Source organism: Xyrauchen texanus, chromosome 42, assembly GCF_025860055.1.
Source record: "Xyrauchen texanus isolate HMW12.3.18 chromosome 42, RBS_HiC_50CHRs, whole genome shotgun sequence".
In the NCBI taxonomy this organism is placed as follows: Eukaryota; Metazoa; Chordata; class Actinopteri; order Cypriniformes; family Catostomidae; genus Xyrauchen; species Xyrauchen texanus.
In genome coordinates, this window is record NC_068317.1 from 8,723,187 (window position 1) to 8,741,924 (window position 18,738).

The window sequence follows — 18,738 nt, forward strand, 5'->3', positions numbered from 1 at the left end:
GAAGTGTATCTGTGACTAGTGAGACTATTCTGCAATTGCCTGAAGTATTGTATTGCTCTACAAAGATAGATAGGCCTACTTTTCTATCAGGCATTAAAAAACTCAATAAAGCCAATGCCAACTCTACTTCCCTGTTCATTTATTATTCAGTTTGAATAATAATAAAAAAAAATGCGAAGGGACTTCAACGTTTCTAAATTGCACAAATAAAAAATACATTTACATATTCGTCTCTGGCTTGCAATATTTTCAAACATGTTCATTTCATACATTTTCGGAGGGTGAAATCCATTGCCTGCCTGTTAACATTCAAGATAAAAAATAATAATAATATAAGTGAATTGTAAAGTATTTGTCTTTGTTTGAATAACTACTCAACCCTAACTTACACATTAATACTGGAAAAAGAGCCCCTTTGGTGTAAAAACACATTAAGTCATTTTACGGCGGGATTTAGAATGATGACCATTCACCGTAAATTAGGGCTCCCCCTCCCAACAGAAGCCAATTTAACCACTGGAGGTGAGTAACCACGCCACCACGAGGACCTACTAAGTAGTGGCTATATGACGTTCCAAATTGGGAGAAAAGGGGATAAAATAAATAAATTATAAAATAAAAAAGGACAAAATGTTTTTGGAGTGAATATACGCATATATTTGATGATTTATGTACAATACGATTTTTTATGAACAATTAACACAGAAATTCAACAATTTTCATATATTTTTTAAAAGATTACAGAAATTAGTTTGCATGTGATTCTGCAACTGTATATGCACATATATATACCGATATGACTGACTATGAAGATGATGTGTTTAGGTGGAAACATTATTTACACAGCCTACTACCCCACCCATATAGAAAATAAGAGGGAATGTCTTGGGGGCATTGCCTCTATCATTTACCCCAGAAGAATCGCGAGCTTCAGGAGGCGTGTGGAGCATCGCGTGGAGAATGCGCGCACCTTGGAGACGTCCAGCGCGTCCATGAAGGAAACGATGGAGACATGGCAAGCACAGTTCTCCATATCTTGAAGCCAATGAATTAAAACACTTGTGTTACATTCTCAAGAGCTTTAAAAACTGCGGGATCCTGTCTTTGAGAGAAGCGTGGTGAGTGCAAACAGCTTGATTTGATTCAGTTTATGTGCGATATGGGAACGCATTTTGTGCTCGTCATATTTGCTGTATGACGCCTCGTCAATGATGCATAACAAGAATGTGCATGTTTTTCGCATCAATGTATAAAATAGCTTCTGGAAAAATCTAAATTATTTATAAACATTACTTTTGCATCTCATTTTGGAGAGCACAATATATTGTCGGCAATGAGTGGAAATGCATTGGATTGCATTCGAATAAATGCAACAGAATAAAACAAAACGCATGATAAATGGAATATCTGTCTAGAAACGCATTTTCTATTCGTTATCAGGAGCGGGAAGCATCTACTTCAATTCGATCTCTCTCTATCACTCAATTTGTGCTGTTATGGTTTTGAAATAATGATGGATGCATAATATCATCTTCTTTTATTGGGTTTTTGCACAAATAAGAGCAGTTGCTCTCAGGCTGTAGCTGTGGTTCATAGGCTGTGCCCCCTGCAGACCACCAATAAACCATCCTCTTTCCCCTGACAAGATTGAACCAGTCTGCAGCCACACGGTGTGCCATGAGGACAATATGCCAATATGAATCAGGTTATAGCTTTGTCTTATAAGATGACTATTCTTCTTCTTCTTTTTTTAAATTTTGTTATATTTTGTATGTGGTTAAAGGATAATAGATGGGATCTCATCAAGAGGATATTGGTGTTATTGTTGCCCCCTGGTGGGGATTTGGGTTGGTGGTGGTGGTGTCTAATATTTGCTTTCAATCAAATCTAAGAATCAGATCAGATTTTGTTGGTTGTGGGTTGCTCTCAAGCAGAATATTATCTTTTAAAGGATATAATTTGAAGGATATTTGCAGCCCTTTAATCAGGTTTTTGAATTGTAAGAAAACCCAGCTTCATATTTATATATCTTATTTTCTTATTTTAGTCCTGATTGCTATACATTATTTAATGATTGATCTAATTTTGATTTTAGCTTTGCAATCCAAGTGCAACCCCATCGCCGGTTTCCTTCCCTATTACATAATTTGTTCCCCATCGTACTGAATCATACTCTGCTTATCTGAGCGGGCACTACAGCACTTAAATATAGAAATTGCTTTGCACATGGGTCAGCGAGAGAGAAAGAAAGAGAGATTGCGAGTGAGTGTGTGTGTGTGTGTGTGTAGAGAGAGAGAGAGAGAGAGAGAGAGAGAGAGAGAGAGAGAGAGAGTGATAGCAGTGTGAAAAGAGACCACTGAAGCAGCAAATGATGAATTATGTAAGATTTTCTTCAGCATGCACATGAAACCATCGTGTAAGCTTGAGTTGGCAAAACATATGCTTTTATTATGCACTGTAGCCCCACCTCCCTTTAAGGCAATGTTTAGGTTGACCCTAAATGTCTTATAAACATGCATAAAATCATGTATCTTTCACAGGATTATGATACTGTGTAATATATGTATCACTGTTTTATCCTTTTTCAGCTTGAAGTATAGTGGTTGACTGATATGGGTTTTTAAATGGTTGATATCAATATCTAATATAACTTCTAAATTTAATACAATTTAATGATGTAAACTAACAGAAAATGTGTGGGAATTGGGCAGATGAAGTGTGCCATTTCAAGCAGGTTTCCCAAACACTTCCACCATTTGCCAGATAGTCTTGTCCTAAACTCACTCCAATGCGATGTTGGGCTGGTCGGGATGCTCAAACAAAAGAAAAGTGCAAAGTTTATGTTTATTAATATTTAATAAATTAGCCTATTAATGGCTTACTTAAGATGAACCAGGAGAATATATTTTAATATTGAGTGTGTTTACATGCACACTAATATACTCCCAAAAATCAGGTTATTTAAAAAATCATGACCTTACACGTTTTCGCCATAGCATAATCGTTTTGAGAATGTGCATGTCATTGTGTTCACTGAAATATCATATGCACACTTAACTTACACAATATTTATATATATAAAAAATTATTCACATATTTGTATGTCATTTAATGTTATTCTGTTCTTGTGTTTCACAGTTCTTCTGTAGCTGACGAAAATGGATCTTTCCCCAACAAGGCAGCAGTATGGCTCGAAAAAGAGGGTTAAAATACACCCCAACACAGTCACGGTAAAATATGACACGCATTTTCCCCAGCCGGGCGACGAAGGATACGATGACGCTCCATCTTTTGAGGACTTCGGCTCATTCATGGACAATAACCCCAATAAGAGACTGGTGTCAGAGAGCGGTCATGGCAGGACTTTATTTGGCACTATAGATTCTTGCCCCAAACCCGATCAGAAAGATAAAGGTGTGGGTGGCCAGCTTGCAAGCTTTGGCGAGGCCTCTGTCTTAGCCTCGCGTGTCACTTGGGGTGCCCTTTTTGGAGCAGCCATTGCTCACGGCTGTGTGGCCCTCATTACACGCCTGGCAGCAGACCGCTCCAATGTGCCATCATTAGAGCTCATCTTCATCCGCTCTGTGATTCAAGTTTTGTCCGTACTGGTGGTCCTCTACTACAAAGAGGCTCCCTTTGGGCCTAAGGGCTATCGATTGCGTTTGTTCTTCTATGGGATTTGCAACGTCATCTCCATCACGTGTGCATACACATCCTTCGCAATTGTTCCGCCAAGTAATGGCACCATCATGTGGCGGGCAACCACCACAGTTTTCAGCGCCATTCTGGCCTTCTTGCTCCTAGACGAACGTCTCGGTTACACCGACGTAGTGACAGTTGTGGGTAGTCTCTTCGGTCTTTGTCTAGTCATGATCCCCAACATCGCAGATGAGGAGAAGACCCCTCTGAGTTTCTGGAAAGAAGCCTTTGGGTATACCATGACTGTAATGGCGGGTCTTACCGCAGCCTTGTCCATGATAGTGTACCGAGCCATCAAAGAGCGCGTTAGCATGTGGACAGCGCTCTTCACGTTTGGCTGGACGGGAACCGTGTGGGGGGCATCCACTATGTTCATCATGCAAGAACCCATCATTCCGTTGGACGGAGAGACCTGGGGGTACCTCATTGGAATCTGTATCTGCTCAACCGTGGCATTCCTGGGTGTCTACTATGCTCTCAACAAGTTCCATCCAGCTTTGGTCAGCACCGTGCAACATCTGGAGATAGTGGTAGCCATGCTTCTTCAGCTTATTGTGTTACGAATGATCCCCTCAATCTACGATGTCTTCGGAGCTCTGGTTATCATGGCCAGCGTGTTTGTTCTAACAGGTCTGAAGCTCTACAGGGTTGGCAGGGCCATTCGAAAGGATTACCAGGAGATCTTGGACTCGCCAATCAAATGAGTGCATCAATGTGTGTGTGTTCTTGAGTGCATGAGGGGGCATGTATATGTGCGTGTGCGTGCAGTGTTTTCCAGCCTCCTTTCTAAGAAATGTGCAATCAATGAATGTCTGGATCTGTGTTTATTTTCAATTGTGTTGTTGGAAGAGTGCCATTGGTGTAATGTCTTTGCTATCTGTTGATGTGTGAAAATAAAAACAATGATCCATAGTGCCCCTCTCTGATAGCATTGATTTTTCCTGTGCCATTAAAACAAGAATAAGATGCAGTAGCCTGTATAGAGTGGATAAGCCTAAATCTATAAATAGCGGGATGCCGGGACCAGATACCATTGCAAATATACCAGACTGTAGAGTTCCAATTTAAGGCGCACACTTAAAGTTGGATTTATTACCTTTTTGTGTTTTATAATCCTGAAATGTTATAACTCAATCAATCAATCAACAGCATTTGTGGCATAATGTTGATTTCTACAACAACAACAAAAATTGACTTGTCTCTCTTTAATTTTAAAGAAAGAGAGAGAGCAAAAATAGTGGTTACAGTAAGGCACTTACAATGAAAGTAAAGTCATTCACTTCCATTGTAAATGCTTTACTGAAACCATGTTTTTTAACAAACGAGGTGCAAGTCGGAATCATTTTCAACACTATGCTGCAAATGCTGTTGATTGAGCTCAACTTGTATTGAACAGGAACATTCATTTAACAAAAATGTCCTTGAAATTAGGACATTGAAAAAGATTACAGTTACGTACTTATCATATTAAGCAAATAATACAATGTACAAAAAGCCTGTTTATTCTCATTTAAAGTGAATCTGTATTTAGTTTGGTTTGTGTTTTGGTTCGCATCTGTCACTTGGCTTTCAGCAAGTGACACATAAACTAAGGATAATAGCTGGACTCTATAGGCGCTGTGCAGGTTTTTTGCACCATAAAAACCTCTTAAACTCTGACCTATGGGGCAGTGGTGGCTCAGTTGAGGCTCAGGGTTACTGACCAGAAGGTCAGGGGTTCAAGCCCAAGCACCACCAAGAAGCCACTGTTGGGCCCTTGAGCAAGGCCCTTAACCCTATCTGCTCCAGGGGTGCTGTACCATGGCTGACCCTGCACTCTGACCCCAGCTGGGATATGTGAAAAATAATAAATTTCACTGTATATATGCAACAAACTGTATGTATAATGTGTGACCAAAATAAAGGATTATATTCTACTGTGGGGAGGTGCTATATGGCAAGCCATTTTATCACTTAAAACACTTGAAGTCCCTGGATGCATAAATTGGTATAATTTGAAAGCTTAGAATCTGAACTTTTAGAGATCTCCATCACTTTTGCATTTAGTTACATACAATAACAAAATAGGGCCTGAAAACATTAGTCAGAAATTGGCCCCACCTAGAAGTTACATGGTAGAAATTTTAAAATGAATATAGAAAGTCCTTCACATAGCACTTAAACAGACAAGTCATATATCAAATGAAAGCTGTACAGTTTATTTTTTTGCCATAGTACCACAGTTTGGATTATTTAAAAAACATCACAAAGTGAAATTGTTTTTGGTAAGGCATAAAATGCAAACGTCTCTTTTCTGTGCTAGCTACTGATCTGTAAGCCCTGAATAATAACCTCAGACATTATATAAAATCTTAACTTGGGTTGTTAGCTTTAAAAATGAGTTGTGACCTGTTTGTGAGCTTGCTTGGATGAATAATCCAATGTTGTGTAACATTGTTTTTTAACAAAATATGAAGTTGGGTAGAAAAGTAAGAGAAAAAAATAATCAGCAAAACAGATTCTCATCTATTGAAAATAAAATGGTACACATCATTTAAAAAATTCCAATAACATCTAGATTGGGCTTCTAGACAGCTAAGAAGTCAATATATTCTGCAAAACAGTATGAATGCTCTCAGCACTTCAAAAAAAAGACTTGTTGTCTATGGGCAAGGGCAAAAATGTGTTAGAGCGCCACCTATATTTCAGATCAGTATAATGTGTTGTAAGGTGATAGAGGAAACAATCTTTTTTTCTAGTACTTGCTACCATCCAGTGGAATAATATAAGACTTTTTGCCTGAAAATCGAGGACACAGAACTGAAATGTCATGCTTTTAAACTTTAGACCTAAAATATATTGTTTTAATTATGTTTATCATAACATTGTAAATGTTATTTATTAATTATTGCAATCATTTCTTAAAATGTAGGGGGTTATTTGTACAATGAGGCAATTTTTATGAAATTAGTCCACTCTATGTGTGAACAGGGATCTTTTAAATTTGAGTGTGGAAATTTTCAGGCGACAGTCTAAACATCCTGCAGATCACAAGAGGTTAATATATCGTATATTCAGCCTCATCTCATGAACATTACGTGAGTGTGGCAAAAAAAAATTCAAAATGGAATTACTTGCCTTACTACACATTTGGCTGCAGTTTCCCAGTGAATTGTCCAGCGAGGGCGCCAAAAGTGAGTGAAATGATGTTGAATTCAGACAAGGTTTTTGAGGTGAATTTTAGATTTTAATGAGTAAAACGTACCTCCCTAAACTAAATTGTTAACCTACACCTAACCAATACTGTTCTAAAATCAAATAAAAGGTGAACAAAACAGACATACTTACCCTTAATCTAACCGATAGTGTCCTAAAACATATTGTGACATTTTTTGTACATTTTCTGAAGCAACCACATAAATTTGTGTAGCTTGTACGACACTCTCGTCTCACATGTTAGCTTGTGTGTTGGCTAAGCTCGTACTGCCAATTTTCCATCAGGTGAGCAACTTTACAAACTAATCATGTTGGAATAAGTGTGTAAATATTGGTGGGTCTGTTTTAAAAGTGTTAAAATTGATAATTTTTCAAATTATACATTATATTGTAAAGGTGGTCCAATATCATAACATAGCAGTGTGAGTTATAGTGCAAAAAAAAAAAAATAATATTATACATAAAGTTAATAAAGTTAATAAAACGCACAGTTGTTGTAGTGCTTCTAGTGGTCATTTCACTAGGAAACTGCAACGAAATGTAGAACAAGGCATGTAAAACTCAAGTTTGCAAAAACGTTGTTATATTAACATTTATTCTACGTGACTAGGTTACGTTTATTTAAGGCTGGAACGTAAACAATTAACAACTGATAGCCCACTCTGTAGGGTCTTATCATATTATGTTTGTAAACTTATTTTGTTATTATCGAGCTGTGGTAAAATGAGTAGCGCCAAAGTTCCTTTCAAGGCAACTCAGTCCACTCCGATCTACTTGACGGATGAAAGTCCGAAATCTCCAAAACGGTTGGTCGAGACGCTATCAAAGTACATATTTCAAATCAGCAATTAAATCGGACACTGATGGTATCATAAATTGTGCTTCTATAGCTCAAATCATGTTCAGATAATTTTTTCAGATAAAAAAAATAAATAAATACAAAATTCAGGAATGCACGATCTCGAGTTGATTGACAGGCGATGTCAGATCTAAAAGGTGATTGGCTTTTTACCTGTAAGGCGGGACTATCTTTTCTACATCCGTTCCAATGGAAGCACACATTGCAATGCTTGAAGAAGGATTAGCTCACAGGGCGTTGTTTGAATTCGGCATGTCTCATTCCATCTCTCTGCACTCATCCTATCATATAAAGGCATTAAAATCCCATAAATATTAAACATATTTGACTGTCATTATTTGACTATTATATGATAATAGTCCATTGTAAATAACCACGGCTGCTCCAGTGTTGGGTAAGTTACTCTTAAAGAGTAATTAATTACTAACTACTAATTACATCTCCCACAGTGTAATTAGATTACTGTAGGCTACTAATTGCTTTTTAAAAGTAACTTCTTTACTTATTACTAATTATTATCTAAAATCCTTATCAACCTCGATCAGATGAAAAATACAATGAAAGACATGAAATTGTTCTACTAATTCTTTCAAATAAATCATATAAAATCAAATAAATTATTCATGAACTGGCCAAAGGATTTAAGGAGGTAGCGTTAAATTAGAAAATAGTTACATTTTGATTTTAAATTCACTATTGTTTTATATAGACATTTTCTATAGTCTAACACAATTACATCAGAAGTAAATGCAATTAAATTACTGAAAAATTAAGAGTAATCCCTTACTTTACTTTTCAATGAAAAAGTAATTTAATTACAGTAATTAATTATTTAGTAATGCATTAAACCCAACACTGGGCTGCTCTGCTTCTGCTTTTTACCAGTTCTCATTTTAAGAGTGATTTCATTTACTCCTTTTTTTTTTACACCAACCATAAAGTTTATATATAAGATAAAAGTAATCATTGTTTCCCTCAGGCACACGTAAGCTGTAGCCATGACAGAAATGCTGTTTAGCTTGTTGGCCCTGCCTGGAGATATTTGTTTGTAATAAGTCTTTTAAATGGCCAGACCATGAGATTTAACTATTGTACCACAAGGTGGCACTTTGAAACATGTCTTTCTTGCCTTCATATGACATTACCTACAACCATGGATTGTTATTGTTGTTCCTACAGAACATTTGACATATACAAATGTATGTGTCAAGATGGAAAGTCATGACAGATATTGAAATGTATTAAAATGACCATGAACTGCTGAGGTTATTTAAAAAAGTATTAACAACACCAGATATGTGATTTACCACAATATGTGTAGCCTACTATGTTCATGGCATTTCCTTTCCTGTCTCTTTATGAATTCACACATGCTGGGCCGCATTGAGGGAATTAGTGTTACAATTTCATCCTTGAATCAGAGAGACTAGATCTTTAAACTCATCTTCCTTTTACAAGGAGTTTTAAAAATGTGATGTGGGAATATTTGGGATTAGACAGTGTTCATATGAGAGACAGATGAAGGCAGGGCTGGTATATGGGACATGTACAGTAAAGTCCATCTGTTTGGCCATGAAACAGATTGCATCCTGCAGTGTGCTGTGCACCCCTATAATGGCTCTATCAGCCATGTGTGAGGGCCCTTGAATATGCCCATACAAAGCAGCTCATTCAGGTTAGGTTTGAGAAATAGTCTTAACAATTCCACAAGATATGGTCAACTGTTATTGATAATGATACCATGTAATATTACACAGTGAGTACATCATATTAACATATGTGTGATATAAAACCATACAGTCACTGCCTCAGTTTTTCTGAAGTGACTTCTGCAGTATTATTTGTTATGATTATCTAACAGCTAGGATCATCTTTTCTATGACCAAATCTAATACTTGAATTCAGTTCATTTTATAGCAGTCAAAAAATGTGAGTTAAGCATGCTCTTTAGGCAACAACAACATTTTAATATTATAAACAATAATATCAATATTATAGTATATCAAGTATTATTATTAACCATTTGATGCATGGTGTTCACTACATTGTCCATATCTTTAAAGCCATTTTTAACCATTTAGGGTGTGATGTAAGGTTTGATTAGGTTATCTAAATCATGGTTGATTACCTTTGACTTCTATAAGTATATTTGACTGTCCTCTTTGCATGTTTTTGTTAAAGCTGGGTGTAATCTGATTAAAAAATGTATTAGTTACACACATAAAATTACTTTTTGAGTCAAACTAGTGTAATGCATTATGCTTTACATTTCTGAAATCAGAAGACAGTTACTGACTTTCCATTAAGGTAATTATGTTTAAGTACAAGGGGTGGGTAAAACTATAGATTTTACAAAACATTGCAAACTTAATTTAAATGATCCCGATATCGATTTTTAAATCCCAAGATCGATCTTTTTATTCTATGTGCAACTCTCCACTACAATCAGAGTAAATCCCTCACATTGGCAACCACATTTCACACTATGCAAATAAAATATATATTTGGCAACTGGCAGGTAAATCTTTAGATTTCACTCAGCAGTGATTGTGAAGTTTAGTGGTGGTTTATTCAGCAGCGAGATCCTTTCAGTGTGTGTTGAGAGTAAAAGTTTGGTTTGACTTGTTTTGTATGTCCAAAGAAGAGATCCACATAATACATATGTCACTGAATAATGCCTCTTTTAATACTCTTTCTGTTCCTACAGTCAGTTGTTGATCAAAAACAACACAGAAATATTTTTTTATTGTAATCACGCATAGCACAGATGAGATACAGTCGTTCAAATCTATTGTTAATATGCGCTCATATACAGACACTATTTCCAGAACAGTTGGTTTTCTTAAAGAGACAGAACCGTTTTTTTAGCACGTTCAACAAATCAATGTAAATACTTCTAAACAGTACAAATTATGCAATGAAACAATAAATGTGTAACAAAAAATATATGAAATATAATATCTATTTATTGAATGAATACAAGAATTTGCTCATTAAATTTTGTTTGACTAAAATGATATAAAAAATGAATAAAATATAATTAGTAAAATAATTAACAGCATTAGCTGGGAAATTATTCCTTTCATATGTAAGCAAACGGGTCAATATAACTTAAATATACCTATTTACATTTGGCAGACGCTTTTATCCAAAGCAACTTACAGTGCACTTATTACAGGGACAATCCCCACGGAGCAACCTGGAGTTAAGTGCCTTGCTCACGGACACAATGGTGGTGGCCATGGGGTTTGAACCAAAGACCTTCTGATTAACAGCCCTGTGCTTTAGCCACTACGCCACCACCACTTACCTATATGATTCCACATTGAATTGAAATTGAATTATGAATACCCAGCCATAACTTAATATTATTTATGAGCAGAAAAAAAAGTTTGTGAAGGGTTTTAGAAAGTAACGTAAAAGGAAAGTAATTAGATTGCTATTTTCAGTGAAGTAATTTGTATTGGGTTACTTTTCTAGAGTAACTTACCCAACACTGACTATGAGTGAATCTTTCGATTGACATCAATTGATTCACTTATTTTGGAACCATTTATCGCAAGTGGAGAACAAATGCACAAACTAAACAGCCCATTTTTTTTCCTGAAACATAAGTCGTATGAAATGGTTTACTTGTTTGTTTAAATGTTGTATGAAATCAATATCACCTTTGAAATCGTGCTGTTTTTCAGTATAAACTTGCTTGTACTATTGCAGACTCTTAAAATGCATTATTTTTAGATTTTCTTTTAGGTAAAAAGTGATATTATAATTCATGCATCACAGGGTTTGCCCAAACAGCGAAACTAACCTACCACCGAAACTCCACCTTGCCCAGTGTTGCATGCGTACACACGTTCGGCTCGACCGCAGTGTTAAATGATGGACGTTGCAATCGACCAATGAAGAAACAGAGTGCTCCAATGGGAAACTCTGCATAGTCCCGCCTCCTTCATCATGTTTGTTACCGCAGCAGTGAGTTGGGTCGAGGCGCAGTTCTCACGCTGGATACATTGGAAAGCCCTTCCCACCATAATAGCGAGCATGTAGCTAAAAATAAAAAAAAAACACGTCTAAATAGTGCTGATCATACACGGCGAAATATCAGGAGCCACCGGTGTGAATCGGATAATTTAAGAGGTAAGATAAAGGTTATTTGTAATACAGTTGAAGAGTTTTGAGGTCTCATTGAAGCGCATAGAGCTAAAGCATTGGATCTGATGGTTAACTGATTGGAAACAACCATGATGATTATATTAAGTAAGAATAAAAAATAAGATAAATGGATAATTGTTAGCACAAGTGTGTCATGGATAACAAGTGCAATTGTCTTTATTGTTGTTAAAGGATTCGTGTAACGTCTGTGATCAGGCCTAACGCTGTGTATTGGAAAAACTGCATTACCACCATTAATATTCATGCATGCACATGCATATTACAGAAAAATGTCTCATTCTACAGGCCTTAATGAAATAATGCATTAAATAAAATTGGCAGTGAAATCTCGGTGCATAAACTACTGTTAGAATAGAAGTAGACTGTGGCTTTGTTCAAATGAAATGTTTATTGGATTAAAACTGCAAATATGTCTATTTGATTGATATAGGCATATTGTCCAAATGGCTATTATAACATCTCTTCACAAGGGCTTTTATAATTGATACCTTATTTAAAAATGTTATATATAGTATAAAGCATGTTTTTTTTTTTTTTTTTTTTTTTAATCATGCAACAGTTATTAAGACAACATAAACTCGATCAAACAAACTAAATGTTGTTGTTAGCTGAGAAAATGTCTTATCCGTGAGAATTAACCCTATATGTGAGCTTACTGGCCCTGTTTTATTGATTCTCATAGCACCTCATGTTATTTCATTGCTTTCACATTCAGCTCTGAGTTATGGTCAAATTCAGAGAATGTTTCGATAAGGGATTCTTACACAATGCTCAAATCTTTAGAGATTTCTCAGCAAACGCACAAGTGTCTCACCCAAATCAAAGAAGCAAAATCTAGCATCTGAAATGTTCATTTCCATTTAGGGAGGATCTTGTAATCAGTTGTAATATTTGTGACTGGATATATTTTTTCCAGTTCATGATCTTTTCTCTCTCATGTTTACTTCTGGCCTGTGGGGTGCAGTGTATTGCTTTGCAGAAATATTCACACTTCACCCCCGTCAGTGTACGTGCGGCTGTACTGTCCTCATGAAATCAAAATTGAACTTTTGTGGCTTTTAGTTAATGTCTACTAGCTTTGTGGCCTTCGTATGCTAGAGTGCTCCTAAAAGTTGACAAAAGAGCATTTTATTAGATGTACTCATGTCGTTTTCTTCCGGGAAAATGGACCAAACCTTTTGATGACTCATTTTGCACTCATGGGCGTATCCACATTTTTATACAATGAAAGGCTGTCTAGAATGAAAATGTCCCTCCCCCTAATAACGCTTGCCTCTAGCTAGCAAAAATCCCATTCATTTTTTGTAACCGAATTGATTTTTATACATCAACGCAGAATTTTTACATTTTTTATTTGTCAAGCCATTTGAATAGAGTGTTGGAGGAGTGGGTATAAGGGGACCCCCCCCCAAGAACTCTGACTCAACTTGTCAGCTCGAACCAGTCTGGTCATTCTCCGCTGACCTCTCTCATCAACAAAGTATTTCCATGAAAAGCCCAGTAGATCAGCAGTTACAGAAATACTCAAACCAGCCTGTCTGGCACCAACAATCATCCCTTCAGGCATGAGCGTCCCTTTGAGAGAGTGTGCCTCAATCTCAATCTTTCAATCTCTCCCCCTTAGATCAGAACATTCTCGCAACTCATTGAAGAGGTGCTGACCGCACAGAGAAATGCCAGTTTCGGAGTTTGTAGTTATTTACATGACCTGCTTCCTTATTATTTGAACTTTAATAAAGCTATAACGCATTAAATATAACTGCACTTAAGATGTAACGTCTGGGTGTTTCCGTTAAAGACGCTCGACACACGAGTTTTGCTTTAGCGGAGCGGCAGCTCCAGCTCCACTTATTCCACACTGAGAGTGCTTCTGTATTTACTTTGTATTTTTGATTTATAATTTGCTTATACTTTGTGATCTACATCACCTGAAGATGTTTGGAAAGTTTAGAGAGCATCTGGACTGTGATCTGTGTACACTCCGGTGCGAGCTGCATTGCTGCTCTCATCATTAGAGTTTAATGTGATCTCATGTTACGTTAAATGGGATCAAATGACTATTCAGCAAACATTTTTGTAGACAATTTTTTTATTGTGGACATTATCGATAACGTCGACTAATCGTTTCAGCCCTACTGCGATCACTGACGTAATTGTAGGTTGGGATGAAACAAGTAGATCAATAGTGCTTGTTGTCATGTTGTACTTTCACAGTGTGTGCAGAAAACATTAATGTTCATTTATAGAGAAGGCAACATTGTTTATATTGAGCCAACTTCATCTCTGACCTGTGTTTGTAGGGCTCTTCTTCTGTGAACTGTCAAGCGAGTAAGACATGAAATGAAGCTCACAGGCGCCCTCTAGCAAGCGGTTAATCATTAATATCCCTAGTTCCTAATAAAGTGCTAGGTGATTGTACTTTGAAAAACTAGTGTTCGAATGTATGCAGACGCTAAGTGATTGCATCAAAACCGAAGTACACTTTGGGATTAAGTTTAAGGCCTGTATTACTAGGCTTGACATTATCTGAATTACAGGGATGAACAGTTATAACTACTGTTATTTGGTTCTCCACTGTCGTCTTCTTAAAGTAACCCAGTATTCACTGTCTGGGAGTTGTCCATGATGTAGTAGTTTTTTTTCTTTTGGTTTTTCCATGACCTCACAGTTGTGTGTATGTTTTGGGGCCCGGGGCTTGTTGCAGCTGGTGAACAGTGTAGTTTCTGTAATTATTGTCACACTGACAGGTCTCTTCACAGCCTCTCATTACATAAAAAAAAAAAAGAGAGAGCAAGCTCAAATTAATGAGTGAGAGACATTTTGTCTGGGGCCCCCGATCCCACTGAGCTGAGGGGTCCGGGATCAAGGAGAAAGGGTTGGGGAAAATGGTGAAAGCGGCTATTTATATTTCGCCATTTCCTCTGCTAGAGGAGAGTCACCCTGTGAGTGGGATTCACAGAAATTGGACGGTATATCAGGGGTCTGCAGGGTGTCTCTTTTTTTTTTTCCCACTCCGCTATCCCCGAATGTGTCTGTGGAAGCACAGTGGTCTCATTCAGTCCCCTTGAACCCTTACTTGCAGTGCAGCACCTGCTGTTCAGACGCCTGCAGTGACTTGGCAGTGATTTTCCACACGTGTCTCTATTTCACAGCTTTTGTCATGCAGTCAGCCAAAAGCTACTTTCAAGGGCTTTCAAGTTTGCTTGGGCTGAAAAATGGCTTTACTGTTGCTCGGTTTTTCTATGTTCAGGATTTGGCTTTTAGAAATAGCAATGAATAAAGATTTACTTTGAAAGTAAAGGAAATTCTGTACCAAGTCAATACTAAAAACAAAAATGTAGCAATACCAGTTCGTAGTATCGATAATAGTAAGTACTGACTTCATACAGTACCTGCTGTCTAACAGGTTTTTGCTTCCAAACAAACTGAACAAACAGTGAAATCGGGAAAAGTAGGTGGACTTTTCTTTATCTAAAATCATTCTGTGCTTATTGAAATTCGAAACGCCACCTCCAGTGGCCAATGTGTTTTTGGACGTATGGGCATGTACAAGCTCTATTTTCCAGGCGAAATGTCCACAGAGGGATGCCAAAAGCAAGTTGTGAAGTGAGTTGTTTTCAGCAGTACAGGGTGTAATATATTAGAGAGGAATGCATATTTTATAAACGGTTCACCCCAAACCTAAACCTAACCATCAGTGGGCTTAAAATGTAGAATGTAACCTCCGAAATGTGCTAGTCACTGATTATGCAAAAACAAGTACTTCCTTGTTCCAATGCGGGATTTGACCCAGGTCTTCTACGCTGCTAATGGACACATAACTCTTCCGGTGGCGACACAGTGGAAGGTAAACACACTTGGAGCCAATGGAAAAACATCTGATGGAGCTTGTCAGTGAGTCGGCATAATGTGGCTGTTCCTAGGGTACTCTCGGAAGCAACATGCCGACTTCCCCAGTAAGCATGTTTTATCAAACGCTCACATGTGTCCCTGTGAGCTCTGTGAAGAGCACTTGTGCCTTGCGGTTATGCGGCTGTGGCCAATTAATTGCAAACCTTGTAGCGAATAAAGCTATGTGTATAGCAACTTTGCCAACTTTTGTCATTTTCTCTGTTGTCTTTTCATTTTGGTTTGGTGTTTTTTTTTTTCTCTTTCTTTCTCTATAGGCCCACATAGTAAATGACAAAGCCCTGTCACCTATATCAGCATAATGGTTACAGTGCATCTGGAAAGTATTCACAGCACTTCACTTTTTCCACATTTTGTTATGTTACAGCCTTATTCCAAAATGGATTAAATTTAATTATTTTACTAAAAATTCTACAAAAAATACCCTATAATGTCAACGTGAAAGAAGTTGTTTGAAATCTTCACATGTACATAAGTATTCACAGCCTTTGCTCAATACCTTTGGCACCAATTACAGCCTCAAGTATTTTTGAGTATGATGCTACAAGCTTGGCACACCTATTTTTTGGCAGTTTCTCCCTTTCTTCTTTGCAGGACCTCTCAAGCTCCATAAGGTTGGATGGGGAGCGTCGGTGCACAGCCATTTTCAGATATCTCCAGAGATGTTCAATCGGGTTCAAGTCTGGGCTCTGTCTGGGCCACTCAAGGACATCCACAGAGTTGTCCCTTAGCCACTCCTTTGTTATCTTGGCTGTGTGCTTAGGGTCATTGTCCTGTTGGAAGAAGAACCTTCGCCTCAGTCTGAGGTCCAGAGCGCTCTGGAGCAGGTTTTCATCAAGGATGTCTCTGTAAATTGCTGTATTCATCTTTCTCTCGATCCTGACTAGTCTCCCAGTTCATGCCGCTGAAAAACATCCCCACAGCATGATGCTGCCACCACCATGCTTCACTGTAGGGATGGTATTGGCCAAGTGATGAGCGGTGCCTGGTTTCCTCCAGACATGACGCTTGCCATTCAGGCCAAAGAGTTCAATCTTTGTTTCATCAGACCAGATCATTTTTTAATTTAGACCTTTTGGCAAACTCCAGGCAGGCTCTCATGTGCCTTTTACTGAGGAGTGGCTTCCGTCTGACCACTCTACCATACAGGCCTGATTGGTGGAGTACTGCAGAGATGGTTGTTCTCCTCTCCACAGAGAAACGCTGGAGCTCTGTCAGAGTGACCATCGTGTTCTTGGTCACCTCCCTGACTAAGGCCCCTTCTCCCCCGATCGCTCAGTTTGGCTGGGCTGCCATCTCTAGGAAGAGTACTGGTGGTTCTAAACTTCCATTTACGGATGATGGAGGTCACTGTGCTCATTGGGACCTTCAATGCTGCAAACATTTTTCTGTACCCTTCCCCAGATCTGTGCCCCAAAACAATCCTGTCTCGGAGGTCTACAGACAATTCCTTGGACTTCATAGCTTGGTTTGTGCTCTGACATGCACTGTACACTGTGGGAACTTATATAGACAGATGTGTGCCTTTCCAAATCATGTCCAATCAACTGAATTTACCACAGGTGGACTCCAATCAAGTTATAGAAACATCTCAAGCATGATCAGTGGAAACGGGATGCACCTGAGCTCAATGGCAAAGGCTGTGAATACATGGTTTTTTTTGTGTGTTTTTTTATTTTTTATAAATTTGCAAAGATTTCAAACAAACTTCTTTCACGTTGTCATTATCGGATATTGTTTGCAGAATTTTGAGGAAAGTAATTAAATCCATTTTGGAATAAGGCTGTAACATAACAAAATGTGGAAAAAGTGAAGCGCTGTGAATACTTTCCAGATGCACTGTATGTATTTTATATATATTTATATTACACACACACACACACACACACACACACACACAGTTGAAATCAGAAGTTTACATACACTTTGTTTGAAGTCATTAAAACTAATTTTTTAACCTCGCCACAGATTTCTTATTAGCATAAACTAAGTCATTTAGGACATCTACCTTTTGCATGACACAAGTCATTTTTCCTACAGTTGTTTACAGACAGATTGTTTAACTTTTAATTGACTATAATCACAATTCCAGTGGGTCAGAAGTTCACACACACACTACACTAAGTTACCTGTGCCTTTAAGCAGCTTGGAAAATTCCAGAAAATTATGTCAAGCCTTTAGGCAATTAGCCAGTTAGCTTCTGATAGGCTAATTTGAGGTGTACCTGTGGATGTATTTTAAGGCCTACCTTCAAACTCAATGCCTTTTTGTTTGACATCATGGGAAAATCAGAAGAAATCAGCCAAGACTTCAGAAAATATTTTGTGGACCTCAACAAGTATATTTCAACCTTGGGAGCAATTTCCAAATGCCTGAAGGTACCACGTTCATCAGTTCCATTAGACTGGATTGAAACTGACAAAGTCTACGGTAACTCAGATAACCACTCTGTACAATTGTGATGAGAAGAATATCATCTCAGAATGCTATTCTGAGATGCGGGTTGGTGCTGTTTTGGTGGCACGAAGGGGACCTACACAATATTAGGCAGGTGGTTTTAATGTGGCTGTTTGGTGTGTGTTTCAGCTATATCGTACATTTCTTAAAGGGAACTTGAGGAAAAATTTAAAGAGAACAAATTGGTAATAGAAAAGGTGTTTTTTGTAAGTAAGCAGTTTTCAGTTCTGTAATGGGAGATTAATTTGGTAGACATCTCATAGTCTATTGTGGTTTCTTTTTAACCATGGTAGAGGAGTCTGTTAAGCAGTTTCCTGCTTTCATTTCAAAGTAGTTTCATAGCCCTGTAGGGACTGAAAACCGTTTACTGGCACCTCAGTTGACTAAAAACTGGTGTATATTGGAGTAGGTTTGTAACCAACATTAAGGTCATGTGAAATAGT

At 37.7% G+C, this 18,738-nt stretch overlaps 2 protein-coding genes across 2 annotated transcripts in view; both read left to right on the forward strand.

Annotated features, from left to right (window-relative positions):
* Positions 1 to 929: 929 nt before the first annotated feature.
* On the forward strand, positions 930 to 5,583 carry LOC127635290 (solute carrier family 35 member G2-like). The gene is made up of 2 exons (XM_052115206.1): positions 930 to 1,118; positions 3,139 to 5,583. Exon 2 carries the CDS (start codon positions 3,159 to 3,161, stop codon positions 4,401 to 4,403), a length of 1,245 nt encoding a protein of 414 aa, XP_051971166.1. The 5' UTR covers positions 930 to 1,118; positions 3,139 to 3,158; the 3' UTR covers positions 4,404 to 5,583.
* Positions 5,584 to 11,736: 6,153 nt separating this feature from the next.
* Positions 11,737 to 18,738, forward strand: part of LOC127634982 (cytoplasmic protein NCK1-like) — a 64,144-nt gene continuing 57,142 nt past the window's right edge. Inside the window, exon 1 of the mRNA XM_052114765.1 lies at positions 11,737 to 11,893. The gene's annotated coding sequence lies outside the window, so the exon portion shown is untranslated. The remainder of the gene's footprint in view (positions 11,894 to 18,738) is intronic.